At 35.3% G+C, this 22,459-nt stretch overlaps 3 protein-coding genes across 3 annotated transcripts; all 3 read left to right on the forward strand.

The window, feature by feature from the left end:
• The first annotated feature begins 350 nt into the window (after positions 1-350).
• On the forward strand, positions 351-3,987 carry LOC110443538. The gene is made up of 2 exons (XM_021487805.1): positions 351-553; positions 3,095-3,987. The coding sequence occupies exons 1-2, from the start codon at positions 446-448 to the stop codon at positions 3,338-3,340; spliced, it is 354 nt and encodes a 117-aa protein (XP_021343480.1). The 5' UTR covers positions 351-445; the 3' UTR covers positions 3,341-3,987.
• Positions 3,988-4,277: 290 nt separating this feature from the next.
• Positions 4,278-7,550, forward strand: LOC110443536. The gene is made up of 2 exons (XM_021487803.1): positions 4,278-4,782; positions 6,028-7,550. The coding sequence occupies exons 1-2, from the start codon at positions 4,335-4,337 to the stop codon at positions 6,387-6,389; spliced, it is 810 nt and encodes a 269-aa protein (XP_021343478.1). The 5' UTR covers positions 4,278-4,334; the 3' UTR covers positions 6,390-7,550.
• A 9,469-nt stretch (positions 7,551-17,019) lies between these two features.
• On the forward strand, positions 17,020-21,895 carry LOC110443537. The gene is made up of 3 exons (XM_021487804.1): positions 17,020-17,160; positions 18,091-18,432; positions 19,886-21,895. Exons 2-3 carry the CDS (start codon positions 18,204-18,206, stop codon positions 20,296-20,298), a joined length of 642 nt encoding a protein of 213 aa, XP_021343479.1. The 5' UTR covers positions 17,020-17,160; positions 18,091-18,203; the 3' UTR covers positions 20,299-21,895.
• The last annotated feature ends 564 nt before the right edge of the window (positions 21,896-22,459 follow it).

Raw genomic sequence — 22,459 nt, forward strand, 5'->3', positions numbered from 1 at the left:
GTACGGGAATAAACAAAACACCCGCAATCACAACAAAGTCAGAATTGTGAAAAATGTTGTTTATTTCAACAAAACTTACATAATTATAAACAGTAAGGTATTTTTGTTCTATTTATCGGAAAACATCATGTTATTAGTCTGTATTTTTCTAATAATATGTGAAAAACTGTAATTTTCACGGTTGAGTGCGGCGTACAAGTTGAAATACACATTATCGTCTATTTCAAAATTATCAAATTATTTAAAGTTTCATCCAAAGTGTCACATTTATAAACCGATTTTTTGGTTTGATCAGAGACGTATATATTACACGTCTCTGGTTTGATTAAACTTTAAACCAATGCATTACAATATCTCTATTTCTCTGGTATGGTATTTTAGTCCGAATCCGGGAAAGGCGTACAAAATTTACTTACCACCGGTAGATTGTCTATTTTTTAACAGGATGGAATTCGAAAAACCTAATCTGAAAAGAAACGTCCCTGAGGAGAGTGACGTCTCTGAGGAGAGTGACGGCGATGACTGCGAACTACGCAAGAGAATGAAAATTCAGGTAAAGTTTTCGGCCGTTTACTGAACATGGAACGTCTTGCATAGGTATTTATATTATCAGGAACTCGAAATATTGATTGATTGATTAATTGATTGATTGATTGATTGATTGGTTTATTGATTGATTGATTGATTGATTGATTGATTGATTGGTTTTACTTCCGCTTCACTACCGAGTAGTTCGGTTATCCAGCAGACGATGGAAAATATGGGGAAATGAGTAGAGGGGATAAAGTATGGAGTGAAGGGATAGAAGAGGGAGACAGGAAAGAGAAGGAGCCGTCTATCCTATGGAACTCGGAAAGATTCGCAAGATATTTATATAGGGTTCTCCTCAGGCCACATGTAAATCAAACATAATTGACATGTTTTGCCGTATAGTTAAGCAATGGCCGAAGCAAGTTCAATGTGCATAAACTAATCTATTGATTTATTAATTGTTTGAGCTTTTGATAGCACACGGTACGCGTGCTTTGAGGTATAGGATAACATGCATTTGTCATGTACCGGAGGCATCTTTCTCATTTAAATATAGTCTCGTTCAACCAGACTCTTGTTGCCTGCGCACGCTACGCCGAACAGAGAGTCTCTTGAATTACAAGTCATCAAGCGTCTGGTTGAACGAGACTAATTTAAATATTTATGCCACGGGTCCAACGATTGACAGGATGGGGCGATGATTTACAGGATCGGGCGTGATCGGACAATTTTATGGTCAATTAAAGCATTATTTTGATCTGCACACAGCATGAATGTAATTACCTTTTTTTCAAATGTATTTATGAAATACAAAATGGACATTATAATCATATGAGATGGCATTATAATTAGCGGACGTATACTGAAAGGATAGTTAAGACACTGAGTACCAGGAGACGAACCTATATCATTATATTATTTAAACAGAAAAGGTATATGTATATATCAGAAACTATAAACATGAAATATTTACAATGGAAAAGTACACATTTATCGTTATTTTTCAATGTAAGTAGGTATTTTATAAATATTAACTTTAATAAGCAAGTTATTTCAACGTATATCAATCACTCTTGTTGGCCCCGACGTTAGCGTGTAGCGTGTATTAATGTGGGAGAAAACCGGAGTACCCGGGAAAAAAAACCAAGTGTACGGGCAGGTGACCTTTTCACGTCCGATCGGGGAATCGAACCCAGGCCATCATTACACTACATAAATAGTATATATGGACATTTTCCCTAAGGGGAATCAAACACCTCATTTTCAAAAGACTGAGACCCTATAAAATATGAAGCAAATGAGTATTGCTAGAAATGGATAGTGGTTATTCCAAATATACTTGATATACATCATCAATAAGAAACCAATGTGAAAAAACCTATTTGGAAAATGCAACAATCAGTAAGTTCTGTTCATTCTCAAACAATTGATTTATATGGTAGCAGTACACTGATGATGCATGAATTACGATACGTCTATTAACCACGTTTAATCTGCCCTGTAGTGGATGAGATGTGTAAAATATATTTTCTGTAACAATTATATATATCAATCTGCCCTGTAGTGAATGAGATGTGTAAAATTTACTTTATGTAAAAGTTATATATGCCAATATGCCCGGTAGTGGATGAGATGTGTATACTTTATTTTCTGTAACAGTTATATATACCAATCTGCCCTGTAGTGGATGAGTTGTGTAAAATCTATTTTCTGTAAAACTTATGTATACCAAGCTGCCCTGTAGTGCATGAGATGTGTAGCTATACTTCAAATTACAGTAAAACCTCGTTATACTGACACAATTTGCCCAGAGAAATTTCGGCGTTATATAGGGGTTTAGCTACATGAGGGAAATGTAAAAATATTTTTTTTAAGAAAAAGAGTAAATTAAAAAGGGCCTTAAACTATTTTGGCAGTAAGCGAGGGGGCAAATGAAACGAGGACATTATATCGAAGTTTTACTGTACCTCAACCAACCTATTAATACAAAAAATATTTCTATTTTTTTCATGGTGGAATTTTGCTGTTAAGTTCTTGGAACAATTTATCAGTTCATCCAGTTGTCAAGTGTAAGACATTAGGGGATAGGGTTGTATAAACTGTATGTACAGGTAATGGCATCTCAGAAATCATGGCTCCGACAGTAGTGTCGGATATCACAAAATTCGTGGCTATTACTGAGTACAGATGAAAACAGGGAAGGGTGTCTTGCAATTTTGTCTTATTATATACTTTATGCAAAAAGTTAAATTTACTATTTCATAGAGCTTTCATCCTTTTTGGCATCATCAGTTATGCTATGGGCCTAAAAAGTGGGAATTCAAATTCATCTAAATTACTGTTGATACAGAAAGGGAGGAGCATAAAAACCCCTAATTATTTGAATTTTAAAACTTTGATCAAATTTATGATGAGTAAACTGTGCTTATTATGTATCGTGCCACAAAGAGGTTATTATGACCAACAACAAAATCACCAGCTAAGTCTACCAAAAGATGCACGTGGATAAAAAAGACAAAATATATTACCAATTAAAACAGCATATTTTCTTTTTGTATCTCAGATTGAACCATGTTTCCTGCCGAACGATGTCAAACTGGTCGTCGAGGATCAACATCTTCACGTAAACAGAGATTTACTCGCATCGGCGTCTCCCGACTTTGCGGCTTGGCTGAAGGATGAGTGGCAGGATCACCAACAGGCAGACACCACACTGCGGTTCACAGGGAAAACCTACCATGATATGTCAATATTTATGAAGTGTCTTCTGCCGTCATTCCCCAAACAAGTAACTAGTAATTATCGGTAGCACAAGTAGGAGTGCACGTGCGAGATCCTGCGATTTCCCTCTGGATACACATGTTTTCTCTGCACCCCTGGAATCATTCTCGATACTCCCAAGAATTACACTCACTTAAGTTATCTGCACCCTTGAATATGTCATAACAAAACTAAAGGTTCATTGTGCGTCACATTGTAGATGAAACAAGAAAATGAGTTTGATCATTTGATGATCATTTAAAGAATCCCACGACAGAGAAGCGGCAAAACTGACCAGCTTACAAGTCGGATGTCGCTACTCTGTAATCTTCAAAGGACATGTGACAGCCTAGATGTTGTTCAGTGTTTAACTCATATCAATCAAATAGCTAGCCGCGTGTCTTCACTATTGTAATGACATATTCCAGGGAGCAGAGAGCGTAAGAGATTGTTACCCCAGATGTATCAAGAATGCTCTAAAATATGTCACAACAAAATCGAAGGCTCTTTACGCGGCTCCTTGGATAGATGCAAATACACTAGTCCGATCGAGATCAAATCAACAGCGGAACCCTTTGAGTTTTAGATGATGGAGATCGTCACCCATTTCACATCTTTACATTTGTCGAAAAACCAGCATAATCCCTAGTACAGGTTAGAAGAACAAATATATCCATACCCAGCACTTAAAGGTGAACGTAACACACACATAAGCTAACGCAGGTGAGGTCGTCATCAATTAAAATTCCCTTTAAACTAGTATAAACCCCAGTACAGTTAAGAATAAACAAATTTCGTAAGACAACGATACAAGCTCTTAGCTCATATTACTGCTGAATATCAAGTGACAGAACTGTTATAACATAAGAAGTAACATCCAACATGTACCAGTACTTAAACAAATCTTTATTTTGTTTGTTAATCTTGTATTGTTATACGCCCGTGAATAGACGTTCACAAAACGGAAAAAAAAACAATTTAAACTGAGAGCCTAACATGTTAAAAAAGTAACATAATGACCTATTACACGCATATAGTTACTGATGGAGTTAATTATTCTGAGCGAGGTGTTCATACTCATGAAAACTTTAAACGGTTTATTTTATTCTAGTTATCATTCCTTAATAAGAAACCGTTTCAAAATTTCAGATAAAAATTTGGATATAGTACTCTCTTTAGCAAACGAGTATCAGACAGCAGACTTGTTACGTAAATGTGTTGAAGTCATCAACCAGCGCGTGGAATCACTTTCCGAGGTCAGTATATACATACCGCCCTCCCGGATAGTCACATATTTACGCTGGATCGAGAAGTTCAACATTGACGATGCAAAAGCATGCGTTGTGAAGTCAGCATCGTACCTAGAGGGAAAAAAACTCCAGAAAGAACCAGGCTACAAGGATATCGGATATGAACTTAAACTTGAGATATCTTATGCCAGAGCCGAACTTCTAGAAAGTCTATTTGTGGTGACTGTTGAAGAGATTATGGGTAAGCTGTTACTCACATTCTTTACAATACACTACTATATATATACTATGGTTGAACTGTTATCAGTGTTAAGTTTCGGTATGAGGTGTTTTCTCTGTTATAGTTGATGTTTTTATGTACCATATTTAAACAAATTTTAGACTAAAGCAAAATGTTGTATGCTATGAGGTCGTACGAACAGTCTTTTCTTACAGTCTAAATATGCCACACATATATATCCCTTGTCCCTGTAAAGACATGTATTTCTCCCAAAATCATTTTCGTTTGAGATAGTAAAAATATTACTGTAACACGCACACGGGTGATAGCTCAGAGCATTAACAGTTGGTACATGTAATAGACACAGTAAGCCAAAGATTAATTACATTGCATCATACAGCTGTTTCATAATCAAGGACTCATCGCCATCGGTGATGCTAGTTGCCATAAAGTTGGAAATGCAAATTGGTCCAACTGCTTCTAAAACAGAAGATATGCCCTTTATTTTGAGAAATTCAAAATTTAGAGTTTAAGTTTTAAGTTAAATCTTCACTAAAGTTTTTATATGATGAACCATGCCACAACTTTGCTGCCTTCAAAATCAATGAAAGATAATTATGTTTCAACTCACGATTTAAAATAGCGTCACACTAACTGGAAGATTTTGTGCTGATATTGCCATATCTTTGATGTTCAGAGCTGAGAAGTTGCAGCTGATAATCAGAAACATAACCCTGAATTTTAACTCTGACAGCCATTTCTCATGTGGTGAAATACGTACCTCTTGATCACGTCAAACTTTTTTCGAAATCTGAGGACTCCGCTATCGATATATACACTATATGTACATTTTCTCTACTCCCTAGAAATATGTCATTGCAAAATCGAAGACTCTAGTTTCTCTAGTAATATGCAAAAGACAGGAATCCACCTAGCGATTGGTTTTTGTTTTGCTTTTTGTTATGCAGATCTTAACTCTTTCACCCCTATGTAACTTTAGTAGACTCTACCATGCATGGATCTGGATGAATCCATTATGGTCTACAGTGTTGAAATGGGTTAAAGTATAGCTACACCAAGTAGATACATATGATAAGAACGGCTGAATTGTATGATTTAAAGGACTTATATGTATATACCTTATTGACTTCCATTCAGAGAGATCATCGGAAAGTTTCATGCGATCAAACTTTCATTTATAGTGTGAACTTTTGACGATTTAATGTTTAGTTTCTTGTTTCTAATGAAACATGTTTCTTTTTCAGAAAAAAATACAACAGTTAAAGATTCCAGTTTCTATGCATTACCTGCCAATTTGGAGAAAAAATATCACCAAGATAATAAGAAACGAAGTGCAGTTGAAAGGCGTAGACAGGATCACACCTATTCTTTACCGAGAAAAAAAGACGAAAGAGCAGCTTCCAGGCATTTTTGCAAGCATGTATATTTGTGACAAATTGAAGCTCACGAGAACCTATGAAGTATGCTTGACGAGTTTAAAACTGTCAAAAATAAAAAGGGCCGATTTTGAAAAAGGTTGGTCGAGTTATTTTGCTGATATAAGTTATGCCAAGGAACGTGAATCTGGAAAGCTACATGCACTCCATTTCTGTGATTGTTCTTATTGATTTTAAGATTTATAAATTTTTGATAGCTTTCGAATTTTATCAATTTGATAAAACTGACATCTTCATCACTGTGATAAATATCACGTTTGATGTGGTCGCGGTGTAATAATCCTACTCCCAGGATAGACAGATGAGAACGATACTTAGACTTGCACTTCATTGGAAGCCAGAGATCTTTTGTTTAAACGTAGATGAAACGACAGTAGATTAAGAGGATTTTTGATACATTTTTGCTATAAACACAATGTAATAAGCTAACTACAACACTGAAACATTTTTTGTCAGAAAATCTGACCAAATAGTTCAAAAAGAAACAGAATTGCGTTGCGTAGCTATTCAAAATGGTGCACAGACTTGTTATTTAGCGTAACGTCATAAGAATATGGCAGCAAAAATGTCGGTATAAAATCTCTTTAAAGGTTTGATGCGGGACAATTTTCGTCGTCGTTGGAAGTTTCAATTGTTATAAATATACAATTTAAAATTTTCCACTTGAATTCCATATTTCTTTTACCCGTACGGCAAAATGTACCAATATTTTCATTCGTGTCAAGCACTCGTAAAATATTGGTATTCTGCCATACCGATGCCAAGCAAACATAGTATTCAACGGGAAACTCCCCCATTTATCTTACTGACGAACACAATTTCGAAAATCCATCTGCAATATCAGCAGAACATATGATCGACTTAATCCTCGAAATCTAGGGTTACTGTTCTTGAAACTCATATATTCTTTGCACCACTTAAATATGTCATGGCGAAATTGCTTATTATACAATTGTACTAGTCTTTAAGCTATTTTATGGAGATCATAGGAATCGCGCGGCAGCGTATCGATTAAATTGACAGGCTTTGAAGTTGTTTGTAGCTCCTCAGTAATCTTCAAAAGGACAGGTACAAATATATCGGCCTAGTGATTGGTTAGGATTGTATACCTGAAACTAATCAAGTAGCTAATAGCATGCTTAAATACATCTCCCAGTGATGCAGAGAAGGTATCGGGAGAGGAATCCCTGGATTTCTAGGATGGACTGATTCATGAACATACATTTGAATGATATAGAACATTCAGTGAATCTATATTAAATAACAAAGAAATGACTATTCCATCAGTAATAAGCCACCAAAACGTGTTTTATTGAGTGGTTTTACATTCATTTTTAACTACCGAGTAGTTCGGTTATCCAGCAGACGATGGAAAATATGGGGAAATGAGTAGAGGGGATAAAGTATGGAGTGAAGGGATAGAAGAGGGAGACAGGAAAGAGAAGGAGCCGTCTATCCTATGGAACTCGGAAAGATTCGCAAGATATTTATATAGGGTTCTCCCCAGGCCACATGTAAATCAAACATAATTGACATGTTTTGCCGTATAGTTAAGCAATGGCCGAAGCAAGTTCAATGTGCATAAACTAATCTATTGATTTATTAATTGTTTGAGCTTTTGATAGCACACGGTACGCGTGCTTTGAGGTATAGGATAACATGCATTTGTCATGTACCGGAGGCATCTTTCTCATTTAAATATAGTCTCGTTCAACCAGACTCTTGTTGCCTGCGCACGCTACGCCGAACAGAGAGTCTCTTGAATTACATTAAAACATAATTAAATGAAGATAATGTGTTCGATATTGTATTGTTGATCTGCGTAGCTTTAACAGGTATGTTCTGGCAAGTTTTGTTGATCACAGAATATTGGTGTTGGTGACAGAATATTTTTCACTTTGTAATGTAACTACCTAGTGTTAGGAACATTTTTGTATTTAATTAGTTGGCTTTCGATGTGAATTACACAAGTCACATTTGTCAACATAATACAGTTTTTGTTATCAATATGCTTCTTTGATTATTTAATGACTGAATATTTTTCACCTGTTAAAATAATTGCTTATGTGTTGGGGATATTCTATACTTCACGGAATTGCATGTGAACTATACGAGTTACATAGTTCAAAATGAGAAAGTTTTTATCATAGATACGATTCGGTAATTGTTTAGAGACTGATTAGCATCGCCTGTTAACATGATTGCTAATATTGCTTGTTCTCTACACATTTTATGTGAATTACAGTTTCATTTGTCAACAGGAGAATTTTTTTTAGGTAAATTACGTACATTACTTTTGTCGCCAGGTCCTTCAATATATCGATGCAAGTAACCGGTTTAGTGAGCCATGGCGCGTCGTCCGTTCGTCGTCCGTCAGTCCGGCGTCTATATTTTACTTCTTCTCAATAACCAAAAGGCCAAGGATACTGATATTGGGCCTGTAGCATGCTGGGATAAAGGGCTACCAAGTTTGTATGAATGACCTTCACCAAATTTCAAAGTCACATGGGTCAAATGTCGTAAACTCTTCTAACAACTTCTTCTCAATGACCGAAAGGCCCAGGTTACTGATATTGGGCCTGTAGCATGCTGGGATGAAGGGCTACCAATTTTAATCAAATGAATGACCTTGATCTACTTCAAAGGTTACAGGGGTCAAATGTCATAAAATCTTCAAACGATTTCTTCTCAATAACAAAAAGTCCCAAGGTACTGATATTGAGCCTGTAGCATACTGGGATGAAGGGCTATCAAGTTTGTTCAAATGAATGAACTTGACTTATATTCACGGTCACAGGGGTCAAATGTGTTAAAAACCTGTAATACAACTTCTTCATAATAACCAAAATGCCTAGGATGATGATGATGATATTTGGCCAGTAGCATGCTGGAATAAAGGACTACTGAGTTTGTCCAAATGAAAAAACCTTTTAACAACTTTTTCTGAATAACTAACAGATATTTAAGGAATGATTTTTATTTTTTCAACATTTATGAGGTCATAACAACAATGGGTTTATGGACATATTGAATGAATCGCGTTAGCGATTCATGTAAAATATGTCCAAAAACCCATTGTTGTTATGACCTCATAAATGTTGAAAAAATAAATATCATTCCTTATATTTACATTGACGAATCCTTTCAGTGGATCGATATAACAACGAATAAAACAAATAAACAGGGTTTGTTCCTGCTTATACACGGGTGCAACGCAGTGGCGAGAACAGTGTTTTTTCGCGGGGAAATGTGACACTATCGTGAGAGATCTTAGCAACCGTCAACAACAATAACACAACAAAATGTAGTTCCATATTCAATGTTTATTTGTAGCACAGGACACGTGAATACGTGGATATTTCACAAAGCACAGTTCAATAATATTTTAAGATGTAAGAATTAAGCATCTAGGTCGGTCGTTCCGAGTGAGTAGTTTTTGTAGTGTATTACTACGCAGTGTGATCAGGTTACTATCAGTTCCCACGTGCTGAGATTCTATGAACACCTGTGTTATGCATTTATGAATGTAATTTTTGTCAATGGGTCTAAGCATACAGAATGTAAATATAAGGTGATGATATTTTGCCAGTAACATATATTCAAGGTCACAGGTGTCAAATATGTTAAAAACCTTTAAACGACTCCTTCTTAATAAGCAAAAGGCCAAGGGTGATGATATTTGGCCATTTACATGCTGGGATGAAGGACTACCAAGTGAATGACCTTCGCCCATATTTAAGGTCACAGTGGTCAATATATGTTTAAATCTTTTTGTTCTGTATAACCAAGAGGTCCAGGGTAATGATATTTTGCAGAAGCATACTGGGTTGGAAGACTATAAACTCTGTTCAACCTAATGTCCTTGTTCGACATTCAAGGTCACAGGCGTCATATGTTTAAATCTTTTAATAGGTTCTTATGAATCAAACACTGATATTCTGCCGGTAGCTGTATTTTAGTCCACTTTTAAGATTACAAATGTGAGATTAATACCAGGTGAGCGATGCAGGCCCATTGGGCCTCTTGTTTTATATTGAAAGTGTTTCCAGGCAAGACAAATGAACAAGTTTCTATTGATAGGTTGTATTGTTATTCTAGTATTCTTTACTACCTAACTGTGAACTTGTGTGCGTTTTGTGCAATAAATTTGTTAAAGATTTTGTAGCTCACTGCAAGTATACGTTTTCTAAAAGTTTGTTGTTTACTTAGAGAGATGCATTTCTTGTTTCATTCATAAAATGCTTTGTATTTATCCAAGTAAAAAAACACCTTGAAACTTCATTAAATTTCAGTATTGTATTTAGTTCGTATGTACATGTTGACTTTTGTATAAGCAAATTTATTAATAATTCATTACGTGATTATTGCATCACATATTTGTGTTATAAAGCATAGTGTATACCAGCCTTTAAGTATACATAAGAGTGGCCAAATCTCATGTTACGCCTTTACATGGGGGTCAACAACTGTAACAGTTTTGTTATATAGAATATTTGTGATATTATATATGATTCATAAAGGATATTAATGGAATAGGTTTTATTCTTATGCCTGTATTGAAACCCAATGGCAAACAATTGCGCTAATGATCCATTGTTATAAATATTACAGATTACTGTAGTCCATACCAGCTTCAGTGTAAACATTTTATTTCTTCTATTCACTTTAGTGTACTCTTCTTTGAGAGATGATACATTGATAAAAAATCGCTTCCACATCAAAACAAAGTCATCATATTGTTAATTCAATGAAAACAAGAACACCTGTCAGATACCGGTTGATAATCGTCAAAATGAAAATGAAATAAATCACTGGATCCCACAGCTCACTGAATTCTTGATGTTATGATTGAAATAAGATAACGATGTCAGTTAACAACTGTAGTCATCTTTACAATAGTTATGTGTGCTTTGTTTTAAGCAAATTACAGTTTACAATGAGTTATCAAATGTACATGTAATTATTCCATGTCAATTTGTATTTTCGAATATGAAGATCTCTATCTATATTAAATGTAAACAACCATGTTTGCATGCATGTATTATTTCTCGTTATATCCAAGAAATAAAAGATGACTATAATTTACATGCATGCCTTTTATTTTTTAAATTGTCAATGTAATATTTCCTATTTTGTGGCCAAAAAAGATAATCAATATTATACTTGTAAGTCTCATGAAATGGAGATTCATTTAATTGCCTGTTTCTTTTTGTATATGCATGATCGAAGTTAATTTATCCCTGAATGACTATAAACGATCATACACACACGTTTGTATTCCATATCAAAATATTGAACATAGTTTCTAAAGTTTTAATCTTAGCGAGGAAAAGAATGATACGTTTATTCCTATAGCTTAATAAAAACAAATAAGTCTGACGACCGTAAACTTGATCGTAACAACTTCTAATAATAATAATACCCTTCATTTACTTTACAACAATTATAACACAAGTTATTTCAACTTATATAAATCCTTCTTGTTAACGAATATCAATAAAACTATATTTATGTTACAGTGTTTATGTAACAAATTATTGCAACTGATATAGTGCGCTATCCACTGCACTACCTGAATGTTGGTTGGTTTACATCCACTATATCTTGTTCTATGTGAATGAGATAAGAGACAAAATAAATATAACGTACATAAACAAATACCACATGCATTTCACTTCGGTATACACATTACTAGCCCGAGGTTCATCTGGCCCTGGCTCCAGACATATATCTGTCAAAACATCTACGCCTGGTGTCAGGGCAACTTGAGTGGAAACTCTGGCTAACACGTCACTACAACGATAAATTATCTTGTAACACGAATACAACTATTGATTTTATGAACCAATACACTACCTAAAAGTGGTCTTCTCTATAGCTCACAACAGAAATTTATTTGTAAAAATGGTATATGTAACTGCAAACTATACATTTCATCTCCGTTTCATGTTGAAAGAGACATTCAATATGTCTTCTCTGTCGGTTAAAGTAGTAGTATGAGATAAAGTATTATAATATCTGTCACTGGTACTAATTTGTAAAGTGATACATTTTCTGTATTGCTATTTATATATATATTACGCGATAAATTCATTTTATAGTATGCAATAAATTGGTTTAATATATGTCATCTGGTACAATGTAATGCTATGACTAGATGCTCTAGATGTAGAATTTGTTTTTAAATTATTTCACAATAAATATATTATAATATACACTGTCAATACCATAGGAGAAGGCTTGTATAGGCATTACGCCTGATGCCCAATTCCTTTCGAATTTGTTAAAAGATACAATATTCAATAAAAAATTGTGAAATGAAATGACTGGAGCTGTTTTTGTCATTCGTAGGATATAGTGTTGTTTGTATTAGTAAGATACAAAAATAGGCTCGATAACTATAATCGATGAGATAAGCCCTTTCCTTATACTGCGCATGTGTGTAGCAGAATCACATGTTCCTGGTTGGCAACGACAACGGCGATAAAATGGCGTAAGTATTTTGTAACAGGACAGCGGTTCAGCTAACGTGCTATTTAACATAATGATATATGTATTTGTATGCAGTATTTGCATCACCATCCATCTAGTTATATAATATAGTCCATGTGCATTTTTGTTTGTTAGGGTTTACAACTAGTAACGTTCTCACAGTTAAAGCCATACGAAAGCTAGAGCACACCACCGAAACGAAATAATAAGGAAGACACAAATCTTGATTACAAATGTTACTATGAGGCAGCAGATGTTTTCCTCATTGACCCATTAGCAGAAAAAAATACCCGATTCTGCACAGGCTGAACATGTATGTGAAATAATTTGTTGCCATTTGTGGGACAAAATTCGTTGATAAAACAATCTTTATTTTAACTCATAATTTCTCCTTATTGTATCTACTGCATGTCAAGTCTTACCCGTCAATAGTCTTTTTCGAGATATATGTAAATTGTCAAAGGACTTAAAGCGGGGTGGTCATATTCGTACAGTATATCGGCGTCTGATTTTAATTATATTGATCTTTTACCTGTTACTCGTAGTGCTAGCCCCCGACCTGCATACCTGGCGTTATCGGGTATTACCCTTTAAACTCACCGAATGAATGACTTGCAAACAAATACACACAAACGTTAGATACACACCTGTAGCGCGATTGAAGGTGTCAAGGGAATCGAAACGAAAAGGAAAGTACAAGTTTTATGTACGAGGCATTTTCAACTTCTTCAATCCACACATAATTAACAAAATTGGAAACGTGTACACACTCTCAAATATGAAATAAAATGGTTGTAGTATGATTTAGTAACATGACAACACTAGAATATATCTGTTTTCAACTAGGAATTTGCTTGAAATTACGTAAACTACCATGGTCTTGAATAGATCAATGCTATCTAGCAAGTGTCCAGATGTTTTATATTGAAAGTGTGAGCAGTATAGACAAATGACAAGTTTGTACTAGTATTTATGTTTATTAAAATCTTTATAGGAACTTCATAAAATTTCAGTATTGTACATAGTGCGTGTGTAAATGTAGGCGTTTATATAAACAAATTATAATAGTTTAAAAATGATATGAATAATTCATTATGTTGTGGCAGAGAAGATATTTGTGATATCTATATGTTTAGGTTTTATTATAATATTACGATATATCCATATGTTCTGATATAGTATTAGCGATCTTGATATTGTGGTATAGTTATTTCCTTATTTTGGCCTCTTGGATTGGTTTGGTTGTATGCATTTTTATCATCGGTCAGTTTCGTAGCCCGTTGTCACCTCTTGGGTTAGTCAATGGTCAAGGTTTTCTTTGTTTTCTTTGTGTGACCAATAGTTTTGGTGCGGTATTTATGAGAGACTACATGACGTCTTGACGAAGCAGACAAGAGAGGACACCTACATTATGAGTACACGTAAAAAACCTCGGATAATTCCGTACGACTTCAAATGGCCCTGTTCCACAAATAGGGTTAAATCATGTCCATGGAATCGGAACTACGCACAATAATTCGGGAAGAACTCTCACAGTGTTTGTAGATGTTTTAATCTACAAAATCCACCACTGACACAATGTAATTATTGCATCCCATATTCGTGTTTTAAAGCATGTTTTATAAAGGCCTTTGAGTATCTTTACGAGTGGCCAATTCTCAAGTCACACCCGTAAATCGGGGTCAATAAATGTAACAGTCTTATTATACCGAAACATTGCTTTATGTGATTCATTAAGTATATGGATGATATTCTCAATCTACACATTTCTTAGTTAAATGTTACATGAAAGGATTTGTCTAGCTTTCTGCATCGAGGTATTCCATGTTTTAAAGGGTCTTACTAGTGAGCATTTAATTCACAACGGGGTTGTCTCTGTTTGGTGAACTGTAAGTCCCCGAGGTTTCCATATCATTGTAGACGTAAATCATTTTGGCACGGAATACATACAATACTCCTACACGAATAAGTTACCTGCAGCAGCCGAAAAGCAAATTGGCACTTTCACCTCCTTTTTTGTTGTTTTCTACGTGCATACATGTTTCGAAACAAATATAGGAGAATACTAGATGAAGTGTTAGCAAAACCTTAATTCAATCTCAAAATCGTTAAAAGTATGGCAAAATATGATCAAAGCAAAGATTTACATTGAGACCATTGATTACGTACAAGAAAAATATGACCAGGTGTTCCAGAAGGGTAACCGCCTCTGCTCATCGATGACACCCGCCATGTAAATGAATGTCAAATCCTATTAAATTAACGTCATCACTGCGGGTAGTAAAAACAAACTTCAAGGCTTACTAATGAGCATAATAAAAATCATCGAATTATGGAATTCGCATTTTTAGAGCTTTAGGAACACTAATAAGTCCTTAATGGAAAAAGGGACATATGATACACTGAAATAATAAGCGTTTGTTCTTCTTGAAGGTAAAAATAAATACTGCTGGACTACACACGATTCATGAAATAAGTTGTATTATATTTTAAATCATGCAATTTTAAGTCCTTTTTTTATTCTGCTCGATTTCTAAGCAAACGTGTGGATGACGGTGAGTCAGATAGCGTCACTGACCAATGTAAAGATGAAATCGAACCAGTTACAAAGCCGGATATTAAGGTATAATGGACTAGCCATATGTCGTAAGTAGATCATCGTTTAAAACAGAGGGAGACAAAGGCAAGGGCATAGAAGGAGATAGACATAGACACAGAGACAGACACAGAGACGGACACAGAGAGACAGAGACAGACACAGAGAAACAGAGACAGACAGAGCGAGACAGACAGACACAGAGAGACAGAGACAGACACAGAAACAGACACAGAGACCGACACAGAGAGACAGAGACAGACACAGAGAGACATAGACAGACAAAGAGAGACAGAAACAGACACACAGAGACAGAAACAGACACAGAGAGACAGAGACAGACACAAAGAGACAGAGACAGTACACAGATAGACAGAGACAGACACAGAGTGACAGAGACAGACACACAGAGACAGAGACAGACACACAGAGACAGACTCAAACACAGAGAGATAGAAACAAATAGACAGAGACAGACACAGAGAGACAGAGACAAACACAGAGAGAAAGAGACAGCACATAGAGACAGAGACAGTACACAGATAGACAGTGACAGACACAGAGAGACAGACACAGACACACAGAGACAGAAACAGATAGACGGAGACAGACACAGAGAGACAGAGACAGACACATAGAGACAGAGACAGACACAGAGAGACAGAGACAAACAAAGAGAGACAGAAACAGACACAGAGAGACAGACACAAAGAGACAGAGACAGTACACAGATAGACAGAGACAGACACAGAGTGACAGAGACAGACACACAGAGACAGAGACAGACACAGAGAGACAGAGACAGACACAAAGAGACAGAGACAGTACACAGATAGACAGAGACAGACACAGAGTGACAGAGACAGACATACAGAGACAGAGACAGACACAGAGAGACAGACACAAACACAGAGAGATAGAAACAGATAGACAGAGACAGACACAGAGAGACAGAGACAGACACAGAGAGACAGATACATTACACAGATAGACAGTGACAGACACAGAGAGACAGAGACAGACACAGAGAGACAGACACAGACACAGAGAAACAGAAACAGATAGACAGAGACAGACACAGAGAGACAGAGACAGACACAGAGAGACAGAGAGACAGACACAGACACACAGAGACAGACACAGACACAGAGAGACAGAGACATACACAGAGAGAAGAGACAGACACAGAGAGAGACACAGAGACACAGTATCCATGAAAATGATATGTGAGGCACTCAATGACACAACTATAACGCTGATGCTTTCCTTCTTTATAAGATTTACACTGTATATAATAATGATCCATGTTTTCATTTTGGTCAGTTAAACTGATAAAATGATATAGATATCCACATCAAAATATCGAACAATCGGAATAGGCAATTAAAATTGGACGGATCACAACACAATTTGATCGTCATTTATCATTTCAAGAAATTTTATTCAGAAAATCAAGAGGAAATAGTCAAAGGAATAACATTCAAATCATTAAATGTCTCTCCATGGGTAGACAAAAAACAATGTTATGTATCAAACCTTTAAAAGCATGTGATACAACACGAACTCTTTGAATAAATACGTTATTATTCTCTGTACATTTTTGCTCAGATTTTTCCAGGCTTTCTGCCTAACGACGTAACACTGGTGGTCGAGGATCAACACCTTCATGTAAATGAAGATTTACTCTCTTCAGCTTCACCTGTATTTGAGGCTTGGCTTAAGAAAGAGTGGCAAAACGACGAGTGGAATGCACTGACGACACAATAAAGCAGCTGGAATTCCCAGGGAAAACATATGATGAGATTGCCACTTTTCTTAAATGTCTTTTATCCATTTTCCCTGACCAAGTTACAGGTAACTATGAAAAACGATGATGCAAATATGACCTTAAACACACTTATTTAGTAATAACACAACTAAGAGAAATAAACCAGGTATTGCTATATGAACAATATTTCAATTTTAACGCATTTTGAACTTCTTAAAGCGTATTGAATATAATTGTGGCTCACATCATGGTTAAAACAAATTTAACTCAATGGTGTTCGAATTTTTATATTCGGCAGTAAATATAACATTTTTTTTAATGTAAATAAGCTAATAAAACATATTTTCGCGTTTAAAGTGTAATTCATCGATAATCAGATTCTCTGCAAGATAAATATGATTTTGAGCACACCACTGGACATTATCATTACACCTCCAATTGGAGGTAATATGTTTATTCTTATCTTAAGATTCTCTCACAAAAAAAAATTGTCACAGGAAACACGTTCCATTATAACGATGAAACATTGCTTTCGCCACGCTATTCTGCATGTTAAAAACATGCTGAAGTTGAAGATATGGCTGAACATGTTTTTTTAAAGACACACTGTTAGTCAATCTCAAAACAGTATTGATGTTCATGTATGACTTATCAAGTAAAATATAGTATCAAATGTTTAGAAAAGTATCAACCTTCAAAGTTAGCCAGCATAGTGTAATCAAAGCTCTAACAATGAAAGCACGCTTGACATTATATTCTTATATTCAAATGCCTTCCTATTCAAAATAACGTGATTAAAGAAAAGTAAGGAAAGGACGATGCAACTCTCTTAAGTTATGGTAAGTTTTACATAATGGAAATTAGCCATGAACTTCCGAAGTTGGCCAAGACAACAAAGTTTCTCTTTTAACCATAGAATTGTGTAGAATGTTACGTCATGCTCCAAACAGACATTGAATTGCATCGACTTCCAAAGTAAAAACTAATCATGGTCGCTAAATCTTGTGTATTCATAGATGCAACACTGAGAATTGTACTCCCATTAGCAGATGAGTATCGGACAGAAAAGCTGCTCAAAGAATGTGAAGACCTCATCCGGGAGGACGTGGGGTCTGTTTCTGAGACGGACATGTATATACCACCTTCAAAGGTCGTCACATACCTACGCTGGGTCGAACAATATAACCTTCACAAGGTTGAAAATTGTGTTGTGAGATTAGGTTCGTTCCTAAAAACTGAACAGCTAGAGGATGTTGCAGACTACAAAAATGTCAGCCTAAGACTCCAACTGGATGTATCTAATGCCAGAGCCAAGCTGTTTGAGAGTCTAATGGTGTTCGATCTACTAGAAGCTGAAAGTAAGCCTATATATCTAATTTGGTTTTGGTGGTAAATATTTTACTAGGCATACGCAAAAAGGATAGTAAGTTCGAAGTAATGCATTGTGATAATTTTATCTACAATAAAACAATAATTCTGACCTCACATTCAAATTCTACGACAAACGTGATTAGGTGAATTTTGAATTCATTTTATTTCAATTAGTAGTAATATTCCAGAACATCCCAATTCTACGGAGCCCCTTAACTGACATGCTACACACTTAATTCATTTCGTTTATAACGAATTTCTATTTTGTTTTATCGAGTTGTTATTTCGTTTAATCGGACTTTTATTTCGTTGTAACGGAATATCAATTCGTTATAACGAAATAATGATTCGATAAAACGAAATAAAATAAATGTGTAGTATATCATTTTAATTGCTCAGTACAATTCCCTTTTTAATGAGTTTATTAATAGATAAAAGAAAACAAAACAGCAACAGTGTTAAAATACACCGAGATTCGTACTCTTGACTTCAGATAATTATATCGTCCTTCTAGTCGACTGAACATGGTCAACATATCCTGACCCAGCTATATCTGATATAAAATGTAGTTGAGCATGTACGAAAATCTTCTTTAGGATTCCATGTTGTTTTACCTGCATTGGTACAATGATTTTTAAGGATCTGTTTGAAGTAGGAGTCCCTGGATAGCTATTGTCTGCTACATGTAGTCAATACACTATTTAGCTCGGTATGTGGAAGTTCATGAAATTTCAATGTCTGCCATAATAAAATAAATAAGTAAATGATCAGTCTTAATACTCTGTAACTATCAAAGTTTCCGGGCCGCTAATATAACATTCGCTCTTTGTTCTTATCAGCTGGATAAAATTGGCAGTTCTTATTTGTCTTACACATCAATAGTTATACTAATTTTATCGTTAATATCACACTCAGGCTGCTGTGAAACGTGTCAAAGGTATAAAACAAAAAGACAACCAGAGCCTAGTCGCTTCTCTGGGATGCGGCTTCTTTTGTATCACAGGAGTCTAGCTGCTCTCATCATGGCGTCTCTAGGGGTGTTCACAACCAGAGTCTAGTCGCTTCTCTGGAGACATTTTCAGAGTCTAGCTGCTCACTTCTCTGGGATGTGTAGGTGCTTCTCTGAAGACATTTTCAGAGTCTATCTGCTTCTCTCAATACCCCCAGAGTCTAGCTTATTCAAAAATTAGTAGCATAAATATATGGTAGTAAAAATTGTTGGAGTGAGTAGACCCTGATGCGCCAAATGTAGTACTGTATGTAAATATGTTGCTAACAAGAGTAATAAACAGATTAACTGTTTCCTGTGTGTTAGTTGTATATAAATGTTCATTGTTAAATAACGGTATGGTGTTGTGTTGTTTATCCTTTTTATTTTATGTTTAATATATTTTCATTCAATTGTCTTCAGTTATTTTGTGGTTGTTATTGTTGTTCTAGGTAAGGTGAAGGTATTACAAATCCCTCGCGCTTCATGTTATATGACTGAATGGAAACGGATTATAGCAGCCCGTGTGGAGGTTTTTCTATCATTATCAACAACATCACCAGAACCAGAACCGTCTTTTCGACGTTTCTGGGCGAGTAGCTCTTCTACGGGTCACATAGTTTCATTGGGTAAGTCCAGGACGACGCGAATCATGCCACCGGTTGCTGCTACCTTTGCATGTATATCTTTATGTGATCGACTTAATTTATCGACTACTTACACAAAAAGCATCTTGAAATTAAAGTCACTGGATATCAACCCGGAACGTTTCGTAGAACTTTGGTCAAGCTTCTATCGGATTAGGACCGCAAATGAACATGCTGGCATGGAACGACATCTGCTTGAAATGTGCAAATCTATTTGAAATCGTGAAATTAAACATTTTTTGTTACAAAGATTGTATACATTAAAAATAATCACACCTGGTACTGAAATCATAAAACATTAACGTCTTATGATTTTGTTCATATCCGTGACGTCAGATACCGACTGCATTTTGGTAGTATATACTCTTCAACGAACAGAAATGTCAATTTAATGGCGTGTCGTATTATATCGAAATGACGTCACTTTTCAGAATATCAGCCGATTTGGTACTGGACACCTTGAACGCAAACGTCGATTTCACGCACGCACAAGTCATGATTTAAACTATACTTGTTCCAGAACTAGGATCACTGGTTTCCTATACTTAGGTAGTGCTAACCGATATGTCACTATATCCTTTTGTTTTTATGCACTTCCAAGATTAGACTAAGAACGAACTGTAGTTCCTAACCGGGATAATTTAGTGCAACTTTGTCGGATAAAGTTATCCCACATCGGTGTTCTACATGAGACACCTGCATTCTGTACGTAAAGGGGTGAGAGAAGAGCTGAATTAATAATGGATTTTTTTAAAGAAATAATGCATACTTCTATATCAGGATGGCCGTGTTGCTTAATTGTAGTTTAACATTGCACTTGTAAAATTAAATAATAATCAAATATGGATTTTTTTTTTCACTTGTTGATAGCTCTGCTGCGTGCCAACTTGTAACAACAACCCAATGTTTAACACCATTGAGTGTTGTGTAAACTGGATTGAAGTGATTAATTAGTAAATAAAATGATATCTTAAACAATTCCCACTTATTTAATATGATCTATGGTCGTTTGTTGATGTATTAGTTTTGCTAGGGCTTAATCGTGATGTAATATAGAGAGGATATATTCTGACATACTCGTGAAGTATATATGGTATTATAAAGGGTAACGGAAAACATTTTGTTTTCATTATTTATTGCATTTAATACCACGAAAATAGTGCTGCATCAAATAGTGCAGGAATTAGAAGCATACTATTTGACGCCAGGTTCTAATGACATCACGCTTGAACATAAAGTAAAGCGTAATTTTATTACCTGGTTGACAAAATTAATATCGATTTTTTAGTTATATACATAACAAAACAAATACCAATAATACCGTCGCTTCACCTGAACTAAAAACTGAATATCTACGCAATCAATAAAAAGGACCATTCTGATTGGACAATATTAAAAGTGGTATCATCACATGTGAAGATGTAACATTTCAGTGAAGTGTAATGAAGATGTCAGTTTTTATCAAAAGGATAATTCATGATATTCAACTGGTAAAATGTAATATATCTAGATACATATGTGGAGTGACTGCTTCCTTCCATGCTCCTGTAGAGGATGTTTCAAAACATGCCAGCGCTAAAAAAATGTTTACTGGGTTTTGTATGTAAAACTGTAGGCCGCTTTCGTTGATCGCGATTCAAACTATTGGAACGGTTGGACCAGAGTTGTTTGTTTATGAAATAAGTCAGACCTAGTAATTTAATGCCACTTTCAATAGAAAAGTATACTTTAGTTTTAAATATACAACAGTTTGGTACCCTGGAATAAATTCACATCACATATGTAATTTAGTATTCATAGCAATTAATTTTTGTAAATACTGTTACTTATATCTCGTTTCATAATATCCTTTGTCTTGTTTGACATTTTTATTAGCAAAGATTATAGGGCTCGTATTTCATGATATGTAATCACAAAATGGTTTATGAATTTATTTACATTGTACATATGTCAATATTTGTAATTAAGTTCAATAAAAAGGATTTGTCATAAATATTGATTTCATGTATTTCATATTTCAAAAATAACGCTTATTGTCGTTGGGGGAACATTTCCGAAACATTTCCGAAATTGCTCAGGAATAACACGTGATCCAAGGAAGTTTAAGCGATTGTTGTCGTGTATTTAAATGAAAATTGGCTACGATTTATATTTGTAACGTCAGCATATTTGTTATGTCAACGTATATGTTACGTCCTACCGGTTGCAATGTTATTGATCGTTTTCGTCTTGAAATAGGCATAGGAAAGAACAAAAGGTTTTTTCTTGTGCTATGTGTAAATGACACATACACCTATTTCAGGACAAAAATACGAACTTCCTGACTACACCTATACAAAAAGGTCCCGCGATGGCCAAGTTGTTAAGGCGTCTGACATT

Source organism: Mizuhopecten yessoensis, unplaced genomic scaffold, assembly GCF_002113885.1.
Source record: "Mizuhopecten yessoensis strain PY_sf001 unplaced genomic scaffold, ASM211388v2 scaffold716351, whole genome shotgun sequence".
In the NCBI taxonomy this organism is placed as follows: Eukaryota; Metazoa; Mollusca; class Bivalvia; order Pectinida; family Pectinidae; genus Mizuhopecten; species Mizuhopecten yessoensis.

What these genes read in the sequence shown, in the direction of transcription:
- LOC110443538 (XM_021487805.1), top strand. Translation starts at nt 446, where the DNA reads ATGGAATTCGAAAAACCTAATCTGAAAAGAAACGTCCCTGAGGAGAGT. An exon ending in GCAAGAGAATGAAAATTCAG is followed by an intron (nt 554 to 3,094) that starts GTAAAGTTTTCG and finishes TTTGTATCTCAG; the next exon opens with ATTGAACCATGTTTCCTGCC.
- LOC110443536 (XM_021487803.1), top strand. Translation starts at nt 4,335, where the DNA reads ATGGAGTTAATTATTCTGAGCGAGGTGTTCATACTCATGAAAACTTTA. An exon ending in GACTGTTGAAGAGATTATGG is followed by an intron (nt 4,783 to 6,027) that starts GTAAGCTGTTAC and finishes TTCTTTTTCAGA; the next exon opens with AAAAAATACAACAGTTAAAG.
- LOC110443537 (XM_021487804.1), top strand. Translation starts at nt 18,204, where the DNA reads ATGTATATACCACCTTCAAAGGTCGTCACATACCTACGCTGGGTCGAA. An exon ending in CGATCTACTAGAAGCTGAAA is followed by an intron (nt 18,433 to 19,885) that starts GTAAGCCTATAT and finishes TTGTTGTTCTAG; the next exon opens with GTAAGGTGAAGGTATTACAA.